This window comes from Aulonocara stuartgranti, assembly GCF_965226115.1.
Source record: "Aulonocara stuartgranti genome assembly, chromosome: 5".
NCBI classification, from domain to species: Eukaryota; Metazoa; Chordata; class Actinopteri; order Cichliformes; family Cichlidae; genus Aulonocara; species Aulonocara stuartgranti.
Genome location: NC_138943.1, coordinates 8,787,867 through 8,811,549, shown reverse-complemented (window position 1 = coordinate 8,811,549; position 23,683 = coordinate 8,787,867). Strand labels below are relative to the sequence as shown.

General features: G+C 38.7%; 1 protein-coding gene across 5 annotated transcripts in view; it reads right to left on the bottom strand.

The window, feature by feature from the left end:
- The window catches only part of rap1gapb (RAP1 GTPase activating protein b), a 63,963-nt gene that overhangs the window by 10,291 nt on the left and 29,989 nt on the right, over nt 1-23,683 (bottom strand). For 3 of the 5 annotated variants that reach the window (XM_082533374.1, XM_082533375.1, XM_082533378.1), the window contains exons 3-13: nt 17,918-18,011; nt 9,511-9,546; nt 8,156-8,203; nt 5,666-5,704; nt 5,272-5,457; nt 4,575-4,678; nt 2,454-2,532; nt 2,313-2,366; nt 2,125-2,208; nt 1,927-2,027; nt 1,388-1,517 (exon numbers count right to left, since the gene is read on the bottom strand). In XM_082533374.1, coding sequence (XP_082389500.1) covers nt 1,388-1,517; nt 1,927-2,027; nt 2,125-2,208; nt 2,313-2,366; nt 2,454-2,532; nt 4,575-4,678; nt 5,272-5,457; nt 5,666-5,704; nt 8,156-8,203; nt 9,511-9,546; nt 17,918-18,011 — 955 coding nt within the window. Of the gene's footprint in view, nt 1-1,387; nt 1,518-1,926; nt 2,028-2,124; nt 2,209-2,312; nt 2,367-2,453; nt 2,533-4,574; nt 4,679-5,271; nt 5,458-5,665; nt 5,705-8,155; nt 8,204-9,510; nt 9,547-11,172; nt 11,503-17,917; nt 18,012-23,683 lie in introns of those variants that run through there. The other 2 variants (XM_082533376.1, XM_082533377.1) reach the window with 1 other exon arrangement.

Genomic DNA, 23,683 nt, shown 5'->3' with positions numbered 1-23,683 from the left:
ACTCTCTGAAACCAAACAGCTGAAGACGCTCTATCTAATTTTTCCAAGCACTGCAATCGTATACCATCACCACACACAAACAGGCTTAGCGTATGTGTCACTGATTTGAAACACTTGACATCTGTTATTACTGTAAGACCTTTCAAATCTGATTACATTCAGTAAGGTCTGGCAACAGAAATCTTTTACTTTTTCCTCCCTGAAGTACTGAATACTGAGCTATTACTCTTGCACCTTGCCTTCTTTTCCTGAGTTCCCTGATGAATCATCTCATGTGGGTGTTGTTTATGCTCTCTGTATCTCTCCATGCCTAGGCAATATGGACCATCTGTACAGGGTTACTGCGGTAACAAAGTTCAAACCACTCTAGAAGGGACTGAAGAGCAGCTAAGGACTAATGCAGCTCACTGCAACATAACATCAAATAGATTAAAGTCTTCAAGAGAGGAGAAACTTCAGTACAAAAAAGACCACTGTAATTCTAGTGGAAATGGTAACCCTTAAAAATGCTATTTCTCTCTGGGGTAAGTGAGCACAACAAACATGGAATTACTTCCATTGTTAATATCTGCCAATCCCTGGAATGCTGTAATAAATATAGCAAACAAACATGGAAGATATGTATGTACAGTTCTGAAAACAAAAGCTTTAGAAGGGCTCTATGCAGTCCTGGACATAGGCACCTTGCAGTCATTAAGCCAACCATGAACTCCTCTGTACATGAGGCCATCTGTCTGACAGTTTGGCCTAAATTATGTCACACAACAGGTCAATGATCCCAAGCACACAACAAATCTGCAACTGATGTGCTGAAAAAGAAAACAATCAGTGTTGAAATAGGCCCAGTCAAAGTCGCTGAGCTTAATCTGACCAATATGATGTAAACCAGGCTTCTTTCTTGGAGGCCGACCTTTAAAGTGAACTCAGAATTGTGATATTGATGGCATCAAAAGCTGAACTAAGGTCAAACACCAGAAATCAATATTAGAAAAAAATAAACAAATTTATAACATGTTAGAGGAGTCTCGCTCGTTACCTTTAATAACGAGCCAGAAAAGCTGTTTACTTCAAGCTGTTTTTAGTCTCAATATAGTGTTTATTGTAAGAACATTAGGGCAGTTCTTCTCAACAACTCTCAGCAAAAAAGCAAAGAAGTATCCCTGATGTACAATTTTAATCCTTATTTTTTCCACTTTGCACATCAAAGTTACAAATGAACATGATTCATCTTCCTTTATCAGCATTGAGTTAAATGCCTTGACCCGCCAGCTGCTGCTGCAGATGCATGAATGTGTCACAAGCACAGACCTTTACAAATCGATTACTGAAGGTCCTGAAAACACAAACTGGTTTCCTAAATGATTAATCATTGGCATTATCACTATACCTGCTGTGAGTCTCCTTCTGTGTAAGGCAGTTTGGTGGACACATGAAACATGATCTCCTTATTGTGAAAATTTGTGTAGACGGATTCTGTCCCTGTCTGGCCATGAGTGACATCGAGTCCCCCCCGAAAACTGAAAAAGAAAGGAAAGAGAAGACAAAAGAAAGATAAGGGCAGAGGCAATAAAAATAAGAGAGGAGGAAACAAGAGAAGAAGGCAAGTATAACACTGTGGTTAACAGCAGAGAGACACAAGACGAGAATGATAAAGTGGAAAAGTGGAACATAGGTGCGTGCTCTCTGACAACTGTCCATCCATACTGATTCATCATTGGGGAAATGCCAAGGGCACTTTTTTTGCTTGCTTAATCCCTCAGTCAATACTACAAATATCAGGGCTTTTTACATTGCTCTTTAAGCCAACACTGATCAATAGAATGATGCATCTCACATCATATTCGAGTGAGAATAACCAAAAGTGCTTTAAAAGGTCAGTTTTTCTGTTTTTGGGGGAAAGACTTCATAATGCAAAACTGTCCAAACCCTTTAAAGTCATGAAGTTCAATCTTATGGCCCAGAAACTCCAAGAACTCAACAAAGGCTGGACTTTCTTCCATGTTCCCAAATAGCTCCTCCTCTGATGTCTGCAGGGAAGAAGCAAATAAAATTTTCAGGAAGAGTGACTTCAAAAGCTGAAATAAGCTGAAATAAGCTGCAGCAGCATCACTGAAGTGCACTCACCTGACCAAACTTTTGATAAATAACCCCAAACTTGAAATTGTTGCTAATTACATGCTCATCAAAGGTGACAATGAGCCTTGATGCCTGAGGATAAGAGAAAATTGAGTTTCTAGTCCGATTCATGGTACTTTAGTATTGCGGGATAACGCGGATCAAAAGATAAAGTGGCAATGAGGAGTACTGCTTACCTTCGGATAGAGGACAGGGTAAAACCTATCCACGTTTACTTCTTCACAAACAAGCTGTGAATGAAAAAATACACTTGACAAAATCAAATTATATGCAGAGAGATTTTTTTTGTGTGTATGAAGATAATCATACGTTTTTACCTTGGCCATCTGAACCACGTTGGGGAACTCAGTAAGGCAGGAAATGGGAATCACATCATGATAAGTTTTTTGTTTTGTGCTGAAAGGCAAAAAAATATGAAAAGTCAAAACGTCCTCTGTTCTATTTCTAATCCAAAGGAATCCTGCTGGGTTTTTGGTTTCTTTCTATGATGCTTTGCCTCCAAGCAATTGAGCTGTCAATTCAAAGAGGACCTTTCCTATAGATGTTGTGTGAAGCCGGGAGCATAATGGTCTTTACACATGATGTTTCCGAGCCAAAATTGCCTGGAAGAGGGTTGAATGGGGTGTGTGTGTGTGTGTGTGTGTGTGTGTCTAGTGGTGGTGGGGAGTACAAGGAGTACAATAAGCAATACTAGGAAATCTGCACACCCAGTGAATGCTTAAAAGCAGCCTGTGTCCAGAAATTCTGAACAATAAACAGTACATACAGCAGCACTTCACTTTTGGATCTTTCTCATCAAGAGTTACTAAAGATGAGAAGATTGATATTACTTTCATGATATATATACAAAGATAATATCAGGCTAGAGGCAGCCAGTTAACTTAGCAAAAAGTCTGCCTCTGTATAAAAGTGAAAATCCAGCGCTAAAGCTAATTAACTCCAAATATATAAACTCTTGTGTGCAAAACTTTCCCTCAAACACCACTCACAGGGTTGCAAGCATGACTTAAAAGTTACTCAGCCTGCATGCTTTGGATTTCTCCACATGCTTAAATCATGTATACTGACTCACTAAAAAAGAGATTCCCTGAAAACGTATTCATTGTACCCTCTGATGAAATTTCAAAAATCAAACTTATTATGTAGAGGTCTCAAAAACTCATACAAACTCATGCATAAAATATTATATATTTGGCATGGAATTAAATTTGTACTCTGCAGGAACAATAATATGGAGTTATATATACTCAGATTATCATACTTTCAAGGGTATAGATGATAATAATACCACCATTCATAAGTAGCACTTATGCAGTTACTGAAGGAACTGTGAGTGAATACCATACATACATTAAAGGTTATATGGCATGTGATGCAGGAAAGCTGGATGTAAACTCGGGGTGAGAAAATACCGTGTCATTGCTGTCTATAGGGGCATTTCCAGTAAAAACAATAAAAACAGGTTATGCCTTATCATGGAAATCATACAGGTGCTTTAAATATAACTGTGCGTCACTGCCTATGGCTACACAATTCGAGGTGACTGTGGGTGGTGCCCACCCACTGAGAAACATCACTGTGTGAAAAATGTTGTGGGCAGAGTGGCTGTTACCTCACTGCACACTCATCCACTCCGAGGCTTCATTAACAAAGAGGAAACACAGCTCTTAAAATCAAGAGGAATCTCTCAGGTGCTAAAATTAATTCACAGGTTGTACGGTGCACTGAGTTCTGCCTCACTCCCCCTCATCAGTCTCAAGGAGAATATGAAGGAGTGGTGAAGCTCACTGAGTGAGATTTAGGTGATTGTGGGTGGCACTGCACATGCACAGCGCAGATATTGCTGAGTATCCTTCTTTTTAACAGTTTTAAATCCATATTTGTACACAAAGGTGTTTGTAATTATACTGTATATTATATCACCTACTTTTATATTGACTACAATAAAATGATTGATACAATGCTCAGCTGGACTCTTGTCTAAGTGTTCATTATTACTGGCGATTGCATTTTAAAATGCATAACTGAGGCAACCTGTGAGAACCACTGACTGTATTGGGGGAACTGAGAATGCTACCTTGCTCTGTGACATTTTCCCTTGATTTAAAGTTATTTTTGAACAAAAAGAAAATGTATCCAGTGAGGCATGTAAAAAAATACTCAGTACTTAATAGGTGTATTTTGGAAACTGTCAGTACATGCAAAGAAAACAAATAAGGAGAGTTATTGGACTGTTGCAGATTCGGTGTAAGAAAAGGCAGTGAAGACAGAAAATAAGTGAGAAACAGAAATATGAAAAGACAAAATGAGATAAAGGTAAGTGGTGGAGGGGTAGGGGAGTGAAGTCAAGGGCTGTGATTATAAAAGAAAACTCAGGTGAATAAAATCACAAATGGTGCAGGAAACAAGTCAGAGATAAAGATAATAGGAAACTGTACCGAAGCATCAAGCGCAGATGCTCTTGATCCCCAATGACATCATACTTCATTGAAAAGACCAAGTGGCCCAGGGCAGCATCCATGGTGTAGTAATTAAAGTGTTCCTAGGGGAAGATACGCAGAGGAAATTTTAATGGAAGAATACATATTGTTCCAGTAGTTAGCAATAGAATAATAAAAATGTTTTTGTAAATTACAAATAAAGAGGCTTAAAGAAAAAGGCTTCTGTTTAAGGAAAGTGGTTGACCTCCTCTTGCAGAAAATGTACGAGCGTACATTGAGACAACTTTTGCGAAATCTTGTGTTGCAATGCCAATTTCTTTTGCTACACAATAGATTTGCATTTAAAGTAGACAGTTGGCTTCACACCACAAGATGAGACTTTTGCCAGTTTTAAGAAAATGCTAATAATTATACTGTAAGTCTTCAGAAAGCCAACTACTATTACTCTGTGCCTAATGTTTACAAATGACACAAACACACACGTTCTTCCTTTGCTTTCATTGCCCTGTGCCTAAGTGTTAGATGTGTCAGGAGTTTTTAGAAACAAGTGTTATTTTATAAGAGGCTCAATCAAAAGATGGGTCTTCCTCAATATACTTGCACATTTCAAGGTTACATACTAAAATGAAGAAATAAAGATTAATCCTTTAAAACAAAGGAAAAGAAAGAATAGATTTTGCTTCTTGAGTTTTACCTTGCCCATGAACTGCTTCCTGTAGATCTTTGCAGTACTGTTTGTTTCCAGTTTAATGTGGGAGGTAGGACAGGGAGGTTGATCTGCCTCTGGTGGGTCTTTAGGTTCATGATTGGTCCCCTCAATCCAGTAGCCTCCAAACTGGGGCAGGAGTATGAGTGGAAAAGGACTGCTGCGACCCAGAACCTGGAAGTCACAGGAAATAATGATAACAGAGAAAAGTAAAGTATAGTACCATTATTAATAGTGAGTGTTTGGCACCATGCACTGCATTGCTTTCACTGCCTCAGAAACTGTGTATTCCCATTTGAATCTTTAGCATTACAGTTTCTGACATCTTTAAAATTGCTTTGTAGTGTGTAAACTATTTATACGGAGGATATGTGGACTATACCTCATGAACGCTGGGATAAGGGATGTAGTCTTCTTCTGTCTGCAGGGACAGAAATGAATATGAGTCAGGCTGGCAAACAGCCGCTTGTAGTCATACTTTCAGTTTTGGTTCTTTGGAAAACAACGATGAGCACAGACACTGTGACAGAATATTAACTACAGTAGGTTTCAGTTCTGCATTGTTCTGTTACTTTTTCTTATTCTGAAATCACGAAAGAGGCCACACTGTCAGCTTTCTTTGAGAAATAATAAATGAATAAACGCTTTAGCTCTTTTGTTATTCAAGAAACTGTTATCTAAGGCTTCAGTCTGTATTCATTGTCCCAGCTTTGATTACGTAACTATTAAAATGTTATTTAAACTTGGCCGTCATCTGGCAAAGGTTTACATATTTTATAACCTCCAGTATCTGGGTGTTACAACCCCCCAGGGTCAAAATGATAACAGGACAACCCTTCACCCACAGTTATATTCATCTGGATGTCTAAAAGTTGACATTATAAAGGCTTACTTTCAGTTATTGGTAGCTAATATGTGCTGCAATGTGTAGTAAAAAAATCCCTGAACAACACGTAATAGCAAATATTTTCTCTCATTTTATCCTCTTACACTTGTATTCACTTGCTGCAGCATTAATTTTTAATGCTTGTTGCACTCCATACCAACATTTGCTCAATTTAATATACTGGTTTTCTCTTTTCCTCAAGAATGTTTCATGTTTCCAGCAAAGCATAGCAAGATTTCTTTCATTACAAGCTACGGGCAACATGTGGCAGAAGTGACACTGAGAACTTTGTGAAATGTGTAAATGAAGGTCACACTCCCTTACATAACAGTTCTTGTGACAATGCACAGAGGGAGAGGTCAGAAATGAAGAAACTTGGTGGACCAGTAAGAATGTAAGCAATTTTATGGCAATTTATATATAGTGAACGACTTAACTGATAGATGCTGTCATTCATACATCAAGTGCAGGAGCAGTTGATGGAAAAAGCAACTCTCCATTGATGGTCTTTTACAAGATTTCCTGGCTAATGAATTTACCCAAAATATGCTTCTGTTGACATTTGTGCAAATAATTTGGTCTCTGTTTGTTTTCATGGTATGAGCTAAAGTTAGTGGGAGAAGTTAATATTAAATATTAGTACAAAGGATTTGATACCAACATGATAATACAAAGAAGGCTTGTTTGGCACTAAATAATCACTTGTTTTTTTTAATTTCAAGGTATAAGCAGATGTGATTATAAAAACCACAAATATCAAAAGCCTTGCATAATTAAATTCTGGCCATCTTCTCGGCCATGTCCAGACAGCTTCCTGCACCGGTGCTATTTTTAGATCCCTCCCTGGATGTCTTGTTCAGACTTACAAGTTATGTGTTACAATTTTACCATGAAACTCAGACATGGGCAGAAAACACATATGAACTTCTGTTTGACCCAAAATTCGTGTGGAGAACTGTCAGTAGTGATACGTGCTGGGTCCCTGGCTATGGCCTAGTAGTTTTCCACAGTTTTTAGCAGACAAGTCCACAAGCCCCAAAGGCAATTAAGCAATTGAAGAATGAGAGAAGAAGCATATGCTTTTGTCCCCACCCCCCCCCCCTTCCCAACATTCATTGGGTTATGCACCACAGATTCATTTCCCAGGGTAAGACTGTAAATGTAGAGTTCTATTGTAACATCCGGAGGCATCTAAAAGAGATCACTGGGAGGAAATGATCTGAGCTGTGGTTTCATGGCAGCTAGCCATCGCCTGCTGTTTTTCTGGCCATGCCGATATAATCTTTGCCCACCACCTTGGACTGCTTTCCAGGAGATGCATTGCTTATCGCAGAGGAACACAATGAAGCTTTAACAGCCCCCCCCCCCAAGAGATCTAAAAAACATGCAGCTGCACTGAAAACAGTCCAGAGGTGCATGAGAATACAACCCTGAACTTGAGAAAGGCCAAATTTAAATCATGCAAGGCTTTTGATTTTTATGCACCTGCTCTCAGAGGTTTTTTAACACACCTTGTACATCATTGAGTTTGGGGTCTCTTAAACATAAATCTTGGATAAATACAGTTGTAGCTTGAATCAAAAGATAATAGATGAGATGTGTGATTCTTTATAGAGATGGTACTTTGTGCATTCCTAATTTGACCGTAAAATTGTTTTACAACTAAGCTGTACACAGGTGAAGTCAGCCAAACCCTGACCAAGTTACAGGGTTTTGCAAGAATTTATGTTCTTCTGTTTGCTGATTACCACCTTTTGTGTGTCTTTTTTGTGTGTGCCTTGAATAGTACCTGCATTAGGCTGTCTAGGTAACAGACAGAGGGTAACAGAAGATTTTGCAGTGCTAGTCCCTGTCGAACTCCTAACTCACCCAGTGAGCACCCTAAAGCCTGTCTGACAGCCGATAAGGAAAAGGTTTCTAACTTTGCCATTACAGATGCTTTACCAGACTGCAGTCTACGAGGAGATGTGAGGATTTACGACTCACTTTGAGGGGAGGAGGGAGGGGACATCTTTGCTCATCCATTCTGTAACCCTGTTAAGATGAGAAGGAAAAAATAGACAGGATACTGATGGCACAGGTAGGATATCTAAGCAGCTGTTGACACATATACAAAGAAATACAGATTCAGGACAATGCTGGCTGTCAGTACCTTATGCAGCAGCGTAATGCAAGGTAATTTTACAATACCTTCAACAGTTCATTGTGACAGAAAATAATCTAGATCACCAGAGGAAGGTGATTGAAATTACCAGAGAAAGAGGAAGTAAAGAGGACCAAGGAATTAGAAACTATAGTAGACAGAAAAAGCGGCAAGAACAGAAAGAGTGCGTCCATCAAGCTATACAAATGATTTCACTATCCACAAGTCTACTCAAGGGCCATAATAGGGTTATAAATAATCTCTCTCTTCTTATTCTTTCATTGACTAACGCTGACAGTTCCTAAAACACAGAAATATTTCCTGATCTGCATATCCAAGCAATTTTTTGTCTAAAGAAGACAAATCAAAGGGAAAGTGCACATGTGTTCACCAAATCTATTCTCTGAAAGCTGTTCATGTTTTCACTTCCATCATCCACTTGACCCTTCTGTGGACGGTACAAAAGACTATATAAGTAATATGTATCTCACCTCATGCTTTTTATGCCTGCGAGTCTTTCAGCACTACAGCTTCATGGATAAACCAGTCGCATAGCCTTTATAGCACTTTTGTAAAGCTAAATAATGATTTTGTGACTCTTGGGAATAAGATATTATCACAGTAGACCATTTAGATTAAAATAGTTTCCTGTGTTGACATACTTTGATCCCTAAAAAAAAAACATCACGTAAGATGAAATACCCTTTCTCATTTTATAGGCTACCTATTCAATGCTAAATAATGTGGTTGATGCCTACATAATTAGACTCTTTTTGAACAACCCGTTTTAATGGTTTTGCTTTCTTTCCACTGGCTTACTCAGTATCTGGAGTACTTGCTTATAATTTGTGCTACACTGAAGCACTAGCTCATTGGCTATAATAAAAACTAGATTTCTACAAGTCAAGCTATTTGATGACACAGATGTGAAGGGAAAACACAAAGGATCTGTTCAGCACATTCAGAAGAATAAGGTTTCTTGCTGCAAGAAGACACATTAATAGTAAATACATGGACACACAGTGTTCCTGTATAGTGGAGTTACAGTGCTGAATACAAAAATAGCAGGAAAAACAGAAAAAAAGTGGAGTCTCAAAATAGAAGTAAATAGAGATTTTGTGTCCAAAGTGAAAATTCTGAGTCTGTGAGGGAGAACGGGTTTAAGCAGAAAGCTGAGCCAGTAGAACATTTACAGTACCTGCAACCTCTCGATCATGGCAAACAGGTCCGAGGTCTGGAGGAAAGAAATCCAAAGTTTTAAAAAGGGTATATTTGTGGTGATATGCTTTCCTTCTCGGTGTTTACTTTGATTTCATCTCTGCTGAGTGAAAAAGCTTCCTGTGCACTCTCAAGGCAAAAAATTTCCTGTTGGAATCCCTGGCACTATTTAACGCCTCATTTTAGTACACCCTAACGCATCCCACTTGACACCAATATCACTGAGGCTCCCTTCAGTGCCTGGAGAATCCCTCGCTCCTCCACGCTTCAAGACAAACACACTGTAAACAAGTAACTCTTAGGGGGAAATGAGCATCAAAGCTCCATGGTGCTTCTCTCTGTTGCTAAAGCCAACAGCTCATCTGACTCTGCGCAATTAGCTGGAAGACACTCAGGTTTTGGTGTATGAAGCACACAGTCACATCACATGTGTGAATGAGACACACTTCACACTACAACCTATCAGGCAACAGGAAGAGTCCAAAACATGACATTAAAATAAATTATCATACATGATCTGGCAACTCTGTTTGATATCAGCCATGGTGTAATCATGATGCTTGGTAATGAGCACGTGTCCACTTAGGGAATTGATACTAATATTGCTAATTAGACACACAGATTTCAATGCCACTACTGGCTTTTCATTACACCCTAAATAATATATTTTTGCTCAATTAGGAGAATCACTTGTTGAGGTTAAGAAAAAGAAAATGCCCTTAGGCATGCACCCTCATCTGCAGAGGCCACATTAAGGATTTTAAGCAGCTCCAACCTGAGCTGAAGGAGGAGAGAACTGCAGCAGCCCTGACAGCAGTGCCTGTTGTGGGGCGAGCCCTCTGTTCACCATGTAACACAAGTGGACTGAAGTGCCAAGCTGATGTTTCCACATGACAGATTAAATTTACTGAGGAGCACTGCAGGGGCTTGCTAAACACACACACACAAACACTAACACACACACAACAACAGGATAGAATACACATGTATGCATACAAACATTTCACACATGCATGTGCTAAAATATACTTGCAAACTCATACATATATACGCCTCCACCCATGAAAGCATGCTTCACAAACGCACACACATCTGATCCTGACCTAGTAAAGCCAAAGGTGCAGCCCCAGTCTATTGTTCTATGTGAAAATAAACAGTGCCATATGATATTCAAGGAGATACTGCTCTCTTGACTGCAAAACAAACATCAACAAACACTGTCCTAGGCTGAACAGATTATCAGTGAACCACACAGACTCCACAGCAGCCACGTCAGTGCCGAATTCTTTTTTTTTTTTTGAGAGAGAGAAAAAGAAGCGGCGCACTCCCAAATTGTGGAGGCACTCTATGAGCACAGCAGCACACAAACCCTAACAATGCAAGGAAAACCATCTTATTATGAGACATACAAAATATTTACATAATGAAACCAGGTTACCAAGGTATGTGCTATTAACAGTTCCTTCCTAAAACAAAAAGATTAGTGAAGTGTTATCTGTCTGTGCAATTAACACAATTTCATTACTTCCTTTTCTACAACACCACACATACTATATTTATATTTGTGTTCCCGAGCAAACTTAAGAGTCAAGCAAGATAACAGAAATAACAAACTCAGTTCCAGCAAATGAAAAATACTCACATCACTTAAGCATCGTCTCTTGAAAAAAGGCTTATTGGGGGGACTACTGAGCAGTCTATCCAATAAGACATTCTCAGCCATGCTGAGCTCCGTCATTATTCCACAAGTACAGATGCAGTCAAGCTGACAAGAGCGAGGGTGTTGATGTCACTGTCAGCCTCAAGGAGAAAGGCGAGCCTGACAATGACACTTTACATTCACTGTCGCTCAGGCAGTGGATTTGTGGGGGAAAAAAAACCAACTTATAGCTGTCCATCAAAACCCATATCTGTGTGTGAGGTAAAAGCAGCATGTGCTGTAATGTGAGGATATTATTGCCCTTCCTTCCCCTTTTCACCCCCCACACCCAACCCTCCACACCCCCACGGCAAATAGAGCTATGGTAAAGGAAGTAGGACGAAGGGAGGAACAATGTTGCTCCCCTCCCTTTGTACTCTGTGAAACCGTCTTCTCTTTTTCGTGCACACACACTTGCATGTGGACTTAAAACTGCATAGTTCTCTTTTTGCTGTATCACAATATGAGAACATTCTCTTCCTCTTTTCATTCATCTCAAATTTCTCAAGTCATGAGTCTCATCATCTCTTTCCCGTTATATAACTAAAGACCAACCTTACAGCTCGAGTTTCCCTGTGGTTTGCACTTTGAGAATCACTTCATTAAAAGACAAAGTAGCCCAAAATAAATTAAAGAGAAAATCAAGAAAAAAGACGATGAACAGAAAGAAAACAACAACGTGAAAGCTCAAAGCTTGCCTCCACTGGGGTAAATAAGTGAAGCTAAAATCTGCTCAGCGAACCTCAGCAATTCTAAAAATCATTTGTGCATAGTTAAAGATGGGTATGACACAAGAGTGCAAGAGAAAGTAGAAGAGAGAGAAAGAGATAAAAAGACCAGGGAGGCACTCTGGGATGAAAGGGAAGCTGTTCCTTACAAGCAGAACTTTTTCTTGGCTCGTCTCTTGATCAGGCCCTCCTCCAGTATCAGATATCTGCACTGACCCACTTCAAAAACAGAGGGAAGCTTTCAAAAGGATACATTTTAGCAATATACAGTATAAAAAGCATTTATATTTTACAATCAAGGATGAACATAGCCACTGGTCTTCACTGATTTCCTTTGAGGAAAACTAAAGAGTATAGGGTGACAGGATGACATGGTTTGAACATCTCGTATACAGAGGTATACATTCAGTAGAGTGACACTGCACCATGCAATTTAAACACTATCCCGAGGGTGCATTTTATTACTTTTTAAAAAATTTATTAGCTAATCTGTTTATTCAGAAACTGGCTTTAGCACTAGTTCACTTACAAAGTTACACACTTGCCCAAATGTTATGTAACAGTGGTAGATGACAGCAACGAAGTTGTGGGCAGAGAGTAGTGAACGCTATTCAGATTCACAATTAGTGTTAACATTGTTTCAGTTACAAAGCATACTGACTGTAAAGTCATGCTGGTGTGTGCAACATTTTAGCTTAAGTCGGTGGGAAATTCAACAAGCTGTTGCACAATCTTGATTTTAATAAGTGCAGTATTTGGTGTGATTTTAAGGAACAGTGTTTACTAAAAAAAAATGCTGTTGGTTGCACTTCCACTCTTCAGGACCTTCAGTCTTTTAAGCTGCTCTTTTGTCTCTGCCCTTAGAGACGGTTTGGAGCTGCTGCAGTGAATGTACTGTTAGCATGAGCTACACATCTCTTTTTCTTTGAGTGGATTATAGCCAATTGCTGGGCCTCAGATAGAGTGTGCGAGTGAAAGAGGCTGAATAATCAACAAATTCATTGATTGACTGATTTGATTGAATGGTTGTGTACATTTAAGTATAGTATGTCCATGAAAACATGTACGGACTATTTACATCAATGACCCATACAATCCAGACTTTTATCCCGCTCTGATTCAAATGCTTACTTCTCATTCTAACTATTCAAAACTAGCGCCTTTTGGATTTTGACAAACAAACTGCCAACACATGAGTCCAAACCAATATTCCCACACCTCTTCACACTCTTTTCATTTATACTCTGTGGGTTAGCTGCTTTCTCAAAGGCAAATCCTTGAGTAAAACAGAAAACTAAACTTCAAGAGAGTCGACCAATGGGCAGAGAAGCCTAGTATTTCAGCCAGAGAAAATCCATTGTGGTCCATTCATCGGGTCTGGCGCAAACTAGCCTGACCTTGCTGTGGCCACATTGGCCTCAGGGACACAAATGGAGTTCACACAGATGACCCATTCCACTCCATCAACGCCTCAGATGAGTTGGTTGATTGCCACAGAGGTTAAGGTCTGCAGAACTTCTGCTCAGTTCTCTGTATGTCCAAGCAGGTTTCCTACTGTCTCACTCCAGTAAAAAGGAAAGAACAAAACATTTAGACACAGATATCCAGCAAGAAAAAAGACGGCAAAGATAATGAAATTTTACAAGAGTTTAATTAATTAGTGCTCATCTATTAATGTTAAACCGAAAGTGGTTAATGACATAATTTAAAAAAAGTACTCAACCAATGCAGCAGTTTTTATGGCGCTTTTATATGAGATAAAGTTTTATTTTTTCTAATCATTCGTCTACCCGTTGCACTGCATCTTGGCTGCAGAGAGTGTATTAACATATTTGAGGGTAAGAGGGTGTTACACTTGGAGCAGCTAATGTAACCTCAGTCACAAATGAGGAGTAGTTCACAGAGGTCCGCTAAGCATTTTTTTTAAAATGTCAAAATCTTCAAGTTTATTCCCCTTTCTTAAACTAGTACTTTTTAGCTCCCTATGCAAAGTGACATTTTTACATTTATCACCTGAGGCAATATATCAGGCTTTTCCCAGTTCCCATTGGAGTCCTGAGGCTTTTTTTTTTTGGTTTTACCTGCGTAATATTCTTATATAAGACCTGCAACTGTACCAAATCAGAGTTTTATAATCATCAGAGAAATCACTTCATAAACATGTGCAAATGCATTTGTGAATCTGAAAAGGGATTCCTATAACTATGCAGCTATGTCTGTAAGCAAAGCTTAACAGGCCACCATTAGTGTATTAGTATACCTCATATCAAATGAAAACACACAATATGCACTTAATAAGTTGCATTCATTATACATTTCTGTGATTCATCTAATGTGGATTTGTTTTACTTAAGGGGCTTTTAACTTCAACCACTAACATTTTCTATAGCGATAAAAAATAAAGCATTACAATATTAATTAACTTCATTGTTTTAACAGCACTAGTGGGTTGAACCTGTTAACCTTTATGTATACATACTTCCTGTAAGTAATCCATTTTGGAAAAAACAAAAAAATAACAGCTCACTCTCGCTTCTTTCCATTTGAGACTGTGGAAGTATAAATAGCTCTACATTTTGACACAACAAACCACATTAAGAAACAAGAACATCATTTAAATAATTTGAACAGATGAAATGCTAAATCTATTCCTGAAACTCCATATGTAGATTATTAATGCCTTGCAAACTGTATTTCCCTTACAAGCATGACAGAAATACCCCCACTGTGCCTACACTGGTATGTACGCTATTAGAGAGGAACAACTGCCACAGATCTATATTTGTCCCGTAAGCCTGTGACAGAGGGCACAGACTGTCAGGCTCCACAACAGTCTGCCAACCGGAGCTACCGGGGGTGAAGGCAACAGAGAAAATTTTCACCTGGGGGTAACAGTTAAAGAATTTGATGAGCTAAAAAGAGAGAGGGCACCAATGAAAAATTAAAGACACAGATTAAGGGCGAGATGTATGTTACATATATAACATTTCATATGTAGCCCAGTTTCAGAGTAACTAGTTTTATTTCACATCTCCTACTGTGAGAGAATTAAGATGCAAATAACGTGCAAGATGTAAAATTAATCTAAGAAGTGTAACGACTTGCAAATTATTTTTGCAAATCTCATAAACCATATCAATTGTTTAAACTGAAACCATTACTTTTTAAAGAAAAATACCAAGATCAGGCTCCCAATTTTAAATTCCTCAAAGTCAAAATGTAACGATTTTGAATATCTCATGATCTGCAGTGCACAATATCATTAAATAGAAGAGAATCTGGAAAAATCTCTGTGCAAAAGTGGAAAGGCTGAAAATCTACATTGGATGGAGATTTGCTTTCATTGCATTCTGTTTGTATTTATACTTTAGTAAATGTAATGTCAGATTGAGCTTAAAAAACTGCAATGTTAGTCATAGAAACATGTCACTCCAACCAGTTGTCACTGCGAGCTCTTCATACATTAATGCCTGGCTGGAACCATCAGATTTCATGGTGCTGGTATTTAGTTGTACCAGTTTGTGTGATCTAGTCCCTACTTACTCCCCATGCCTTGACATGGATTTGAGATCAGAGTGATCAGAGTGAACCTAAATTCAGGATAACTAAAGTATACGATGTACAGAAAAAAAGAGCCTTTATTTTGCTGATTAATCACATGTCTGGAACAAAGGAAACACACAGCAGCTCTAGAGAGAATACATGTCAGCAAGACAGGAAGCACAGATGATCTGACAAGATAAAAAGGGAGACAGACGTATTAATACACAGTGGGCTGGTTAGTGAATGTCCAAAAGGAGGATAACAAGACACAGGTGAAAGCAATCGCACACAGGTGAAGACAGTCAATTGGAGGGACGATTGGGAGGAAATAGAGAGGAAGCAAAACTAACACAGGACAGGAAAGAAAACAGATCTTCGAAGTAAAACTGCAAATAGCCAAAGGAGACTGAGAAAGACATTCATAATAAAGCAACAAGATTTGCAATGAAACACAAAGGACCCAAGGCGCAAACACAGAAATAAGACACGGGAGGCACACTTGATACTACAACTAATAGATGAGGTGTGAAGTCAATATCACAAGAACTACAATTCACAGTAATTAGAATAATAAATCCTGAGTGCACTCTCTGGCTGCTACTGTTTATTTCTAATGTGATAGATGCACATTAGAGCTCTGAAACTTTAAACTGGTTACATTTAAACATTAAAGTCACATAATAAAGGAGAGATGGAAATAGTTTTAGTTTGTTGCCAGATCAAATGAATTAATTTTATTGATTAAGCAGGTATTCTCGGTGTGTGCTCTGTATTATAAAAGCTGCAATTCCAGCAGCGTAAAACAAACTCAGCAACAGATTAGAATCAAGTAAACTATAAAAACATTCTTACACGTTCTGCATCAGCACCTGAATGCATGTATATTCCAGTGACAATGCAATCCATAGTTGTTGCTGCTGTAACTTTACAGCTGGACCTCATTTCTGATATTAGAGCAAGGCACAGCTTAATAACTTGCACATAGAAAATATATTTGCACAGCAAATCTTTGTTGCACTTAAAACATGCTGTGCATAAAAGAAACCGTGAAAACATGGTGCTTTCAGATGGTTTCCAAAAGCAGCATGAATCAAATTTCCGAACATAACCTGCTCAAGACCAGGTTATGTGTTGAGAAAATGGGAGCCCCTTTTCATATGCAAGGTAGACCAGCACACTTCAGTAAAAGTCCTTCAGTTTCTAAAAAGACACCATACGCCTACAGGTACAAGTGATCTGCTTGTGTTGTCACTGCCTCAGGATGTTTTACTGACGTAAACCAATAAAGGGAGAAATTTACCTTCTAATGTACGCATTGTAAGAAAGGATATTTGAACACAATATTTTCCTAAATCTTGCAGTAGTTAATTGGCTCAACCTGAACAAAAAGTAACAGAAAAAAAGGAGATGGAACATAAAAGCAGTGGTCTCAGACAGGAGTCACACTCCTTTCTTCCATGTCAGGCTCTATCTTTTTTTTTTTTTTCATTGTTATTCTTTCTTATCCAGTAAAATTGTATTCCGGAGCAGTAAACCGCACATCGAAAAGTGACAGAGGTCCTGACCAAGCATCAGTACGTGAGAAAATGAGAGTGAGAATGTGCTTGTGTGAAATTTAATAAAAGCTGAATCACTAAGACTTCTGTAGCCGTACATACTTTTAAAAATAATTTTCAGTTTGGCCAAGCAGAAGTTGCAACAACCTATATGCGCCAATTATTTCAACTGCTGTCAAACTCTAAAACTGTTTCTTTGTCGGCTGCTGTCAGCTGTCACTGCGGTGTCTGACTGATGCAACCAGCTCCACCCCATTGATCTCTAGTTCCATCACAACCAGCTGCTCGAAACCACATCCATAGAGCCTTACTCAGTCTAGCGCACAACTTCATGACGGAGTTTAATCACATTCATTCCCTGCAGTGCAGACTATATCAAATGCACAATTACTTTAAATATATTCCAAATGAAAAAAAGGTCTTTGGAAAACATATAGCAGGATTAAATCATCATTTGTTTGCTCTTCTCACTGAAACATTCAGACACACAGGGGGATCACTAGGAAACAGTAATGTCATTTTTCATGCCGACAGGTTGGTCTATATGACAATATCTTGACACGACCTTTTGACTTTTAATACCACCATACTCATAAGTGTGACAGTATTAATTAAAGAGATATTAATCAGGGCTGTAATTCTTATCCCAGTAAATGCTATTAATCAATCATGCATAGAAGGGGATGACACGTTATGCCACAATTACTAATATTATCAATGGAACTGAGTTAACCGTAACTTTAAGTGGTAAAACCCTCAGTTTCACATTGTTCGTGTGGGATTCTTGGCACTGTGTCAGAATGCAAATGCAAACCTGATTAAAGAAAAGAGTAGCAGCAGCAGGTCAAAGCCTTGTATTACCTTTGAAAGTGAGGGGGAAAGAAATGGAGGGCGGGAATGTGCTAGTGGGGGCTCTACTTCATCAGAGATACGACGGATCCTTCCATCTTGTTTCCTGTAAGTCAGAGAAGGTGGAGGGGGGTATGGGGACAGAGAAAGACAAAGAGGTTACTAGTAGCCATAAGTCAAGTTTCTAACTTAAGCAATAAGTGCATGGGAAAATGCCTGCAATGCAATTGACACTTCCTACCAAAGCTATTATTACACCACAGTGTAATCTTTTTTTGGAAGTATTTGAAACCCCCCATCCATTGTGTTTACTTATTGTGCTCACAAGCAAGGTTGAATCTGGTGAATGTATTCAGAGGCAAGACCTTGAATCAGAAGACATTAGGAGAACTACACAGAGGAAAATGTAAGTGTGGAAATGAGGTGAAACCTGATGAAAATAGATATGAAGCAGAGGAAGAAAGTACCCTTCAGCTTTCATCTGCTAACCCACTGCTTCTTCTCTGTTCTTCTCTACCCTTTTTCTTCTTTGTGTGATTGGAGTGAATTACCAGTCTGACCAGGATCCTGGTCACAGCATATTACTTCACACTTCGTCTCACACAACAGTCAGTTGCTAGAACTGGCAGCCCGTCTGTGCATGCATCCTGTTCGCAAACCTGCAGCAGAGGGCATTTCTAAACACTGCTTGGGAGCAAAAGAAACAAAGAACAATAGCACAATCTGATTCTTTGTGAGAATTCAGTGAGAAATGGAGGAGATGTGTGCACTCACTCTCACATATTTCCATCATTCTGCCATTTTGGCACACGCCACAGTGGTCTAATGCTACAATAAAAATGATTTACACAGTGCTCTTTCTTCCGAGACAAAATCTGTTATTAGTTACTGCAGCACCTTGCCTATGTTGTCTGAATCTATAAGTCTGAGTAAACAGAGCTGCACTTTTATGACAACAGACTGCTGACCTGGAGCTGAGGTTAGGAAATATATTTATAACATAGCACAAAAACAGTACTTTGTTCTCTGATATCTGCTGAATTCAGGGAAATAACTGAAAGAGGATGCCTGATCCTTTTATGCTGGATCCTCAGCTTCTTAGAACTGACATTCCTTTAGAGTGTGAACACTGATGTTACATCTTTCAGAAAATACAGCTCGAACACAATAAAACATGTCAAATGCCACGTGGAGCAAAGAGTGATGTATCAAAATCTGCCGACAAAGAAATGGCTTACTGAGTTTAAAAAGTCAGAAATCTGCATAGGCTAAGGTGACATTTTTGCTCAACTATCCGTATATTAAAAGACACAAACACACACAGACTTTGGAAGGTGTTTTTGTTTTACTTCAGAGAATATTCAATTATTTACTTTACATTCATGCCTTTGCTGAAGTTTCACTTAATATAAATGAAAGCGACCAAGCAGTGAACCTGGCTGCAGTTATGCTCTTGTCTCTCTAAATAAACTTGCATCTTATGCATGGGAGGTTTCCGTTATCAGTTAGCCGTCTCTATGCTAAATATGCACGAAGGTGACTTGAACCAGTAAACCAGGAACAAATAAAAAGAAACAGCCAAACAAAAAAGAAGTTGTGTGTGTCAGTTTCTACCATCACCAAAATGATTTATAAGGCAGATAATCAGCGTAGATTTACTGATGGGGTAAATGAGGTAAGCTTGATTCAATGAGACTGGACTGCAGCATTCTATTAAAGCAAGCACATGTTAACAAATACCACAATCCTGACATGTGACATGATAACACTGCTGCTGTGAAGGCCTGAGGTTCACTGGTGAAGGGAACATTCACCAGGGATGTTCTGCATTCTCTATTCGTCATTTTGGTTAGACTCTCATTTCTGTGAATTTTGGCTAACAGAAAGCTACAAATCGGTTTGTTCACATTGTATTGTTGAAAAAAATTACACAACAATTACAATACTTGGGGCTGTGGGTTTTTTTGGTGAACAGTTACCACCGCGCTATTCATTCATTCATTATTGCGATAATGTTCCTAATGTAGCATCTCAATATGTTTTAGCGACCAGGATTTCCCCAGTTTGTTTGATCTTGTTCCATTTCACACACTTCTTTGACCGGGGAGCAGTACTGTTGCACTCTTGGTGCAGGAGCACCTGCATGGTTGTAGTGTACCAGGATGGACCACAGCTTGGTTAAAATCTTTCCACTGGTTCTTGGGTGCCATGGATGAACACTTCCATCTGGGAGATCTAACAGCAAGTGCCTTGTAAAGCAATCAGGCTACATTTGACAGACATGCCTGCATCGATTTTTCTGAATTAGAGTTGCAACGGTTGCTTGGTGTGCACAGTATTGGCATACACAGGTGCTTGTAAGGTGGTTGAGCAGACTGACAAAGAGGATTTGGTGCGAGCGTTTCATCTGGAAGGCTTTAACCTTGCCCTTCTTGTCCTTCTTCAGTAGGATTCAGCACACAAAACCATAAAGAAGTGCAGCAATAATAACTGTGCTAAAGACTCACATTTTTGTTTGCATAGAGACGTTCACGCTAGAACCCATGCAGTAACGGAAGTTGAAGAAAGCATAGACTTGTCTTTGCCAATATGACTACTGATCTCATCAGACGTTTGTACTTGAGATGTTGGAGCTTCCTGGCTACTTCAAGAGACTCTGGGGCAAGAATGATGGCAAGTACTGCCAAAGCTAAGAACTTGAATCTTTGGGGAGCCAAAATGACTCAAGGCTGTTTCTAATTGAACACTAACGGTATGCATGAGCTGTATCATCTCTGCAAGGAAGGCTATATTATTCACATAGTTCTTCTACATCACATAGCATCTTCTACATGCATAATTTTTTTTAAACTCTGAAGGTGGCTACAGTGACTGAACTCATGACCTAGTCAATTAAAACATTAAAGATGTTAGGAGAAAGGGTAGAGACGGCTATCTCGTCTCATAACTCATGATCCTGCAGGGATTACAGTACGGGTATATTTGATACAATTTTAAATTAATTTAATGTGACCAAAAGTCCAAACCAGGTGACTTTCATTTACTTTTGTAGAAGACAGTTAGATGTGTTTAGTGATGACAACCCCATGGGAGAAGACACTGAGTCACAGAAAGACTAGAAAATCCAAGAAAACAAACCAAAACACAGGGACCACAAGAGGTAGAATAAACATATAGACTCACAAAAGACTGAAGGATACCTACAGAGAGCTGTAATTACACAGGGAACTTATTAGGAATATGCAAACCAATTAAGGTAGGGCAGAGAGGCAAGGGCACAGAAAGCAGGACTAAATGGCGGAACGAGAAACACAAATAAATGAGTACAATTGAAGCCACTAAATATTTCAAGGCCTCTGACAGTGGATTATGCAGAGTGTCAGACAGGCATTCAAGAGAAAATAGATGGTGATTCCTTTTTTATCAATTGAATGCCCGTTCAAGCAGTTTGCTTACAAACAAGTGTTATTTCTTAATATTAAATGCTACACAGCTTCTCTCATTCATTAGATAAAATGGGCCACAGTTACACTAAATACTCTGCTATGTTTGAATGAGCTCTGGATGTAGAACAGGTCACGCCTTTGAACAGCAGCTGGCAGATGTGAGGGTCACTGTGTCATGGTGGTTGGGTGACTGGAACACAGGAAGCTCAACCCAAGAAACACCTATCTAGCTAGGTTAAACAGTGTGAGCTGCCCTGTCTATTGCCAAACAGCCAACCAATGATCCCAATTGAACGGTTTATTCTTTATCTAATTAATTATTTGCACACTCGTATTATTTAGACATATGTGCATACAAAGAAAAGGGGGGGGAAAAGACAGAGAAAGAAGGTAAATCATGACTTATCACTTTCTCTCCTCTGCTGAGCAAAACACATTGCTCATACCAGTGTTAATAAAAGATCCTTGATCATCTGTTTTTATGGGCTGAGCCCACAGTCACCACCACAAACATAAATTTGTCATAGTTTTTTCTTCTTGACAACACATTCATCTCATAGTTACACCTATTTCTCTGTGGCATACATGCTGTGCACAAAGCTTCTCTTTTTTTTCCTTTTTGAGGTTGAATTCTTGTTACAGCTGGAACTGTATAAAGGTGTGTGTCACCTAGCAACATCACCTAACCCCTGAATCACTCTAAGATGCTCCATTTAAAGAAAATAAGCCCAAAATCTAGGTTACACATGAAAGTTGGGAGAAATTAAAATAAATATGGGCACTATTAATAAAGATAGTCTTTTTTTTAAACAATTACCTCCAGTTATCCAAGTAAAACATATTCTTGATTTGCTGAATATTATATAGGACATGTATAAATGATAAATAATTATAAATAATTACCCAAATATGCCAGATATGCATTTTAATTTCAAATTTCTTTGGCTAACAGACTGTAAAAAGGAAGTTAAACAGCACCTAATAATAACTGCAAAATGCTCAGTCTATGCAACACTACCGATGATACCATAGACAAACAGTGAATCTGCATAAGAACTGATACAGATCTTCAGGCCTTTTAATTTCTGGATTACAGTCTCATTCTAATTTTATTCTTCATTTCTGCTCCCAGAAGTTTCTAAAATGGACACAAAGCATTCTGAATCTAAATCCACCAATTAATCCTGTGTTTACCAGCAGCAGCCTCCACGGACTGCCAGGTCATGAGCTCTGATAAGCATTCCAGCTTCCTGTTCTCCAACCAAGGCGCAGGCTGTGCGGCACCTGCAAATGCCAATGAGCGGGACAACACTGAATGCTCTACAAACTGGATTAAAAATATTATTTTGAGTAGTTTGTGTTTACAGGGGTACTGTAGTCACAGAGAGCATGCAGGGTCATGGTCAGACAAACAGAGGAAAACGCATTTATTTAGTTTATCAAATTAACAGTAAAATGTACTGGCCACGTAAATATAATTTCTTTTCTCTAAAAGTCACATTTGGATCCAAGACTATGAAACCATACCAGCAAAACTAGATGGGTGCCAAACTTCACGCGAAGAAATAATACATAAATACAACACAAACACACATCTAAATCTTTAAGCAGCAAAATAATAACATCAATTTCACATTAATAGTTATTATAGCTCTGTTACAAACGCCCATATTCTCAAATAGCTACAGTTCTTTGCATACCCTCCGTTAAATGCAACTGATCTATTCATATAACGAGAAAAGCTGCAGTTGTAGTTAATGTTAGTTATTACAAAATTGTGAAATAAAATCAAACATTAACCTTTTGATTCACACCAAAATAATTGCAATGTGCTCTTTCGCTTGTGCTATAACCCTCTAAAGGTTTAATTAAAATTGGAAAGATTATTTTTTGTGTAATCTTGCTAACAAATAGGACAACAGGACAAATAAACATTATTTTACAGCTTGACACAAAAGTTAAAATATACTGACAATTTGTCATTTTCTGTTTATCAGTTGTCTAACAACTCTGCCTTCAGTCAGCCTAAGGTCAGGTCTACAAGCATGAAAAAGCAGAAAATGGTTATCTAAAATGTTCATCTGAAGGGTCATCTGGGAGGCTCATCAGCGATAACCATCTACAGTGGTTATCAAACAAACAGTAGAGACCCCAGGCTAAATACTGGCTGAACATGAATATTGCACATGTCCGGCTCAATGATGCATTGTTTTTTTTGGCAAACAAATGATAACCATGGGCACTGCAGGAGGAGTCAGATATCATCTGGTCGAGTGCTGCTATGGTAGAGTAACCTTGCCTATTAATAGTACAGTAAGTTTATCCATTAAAG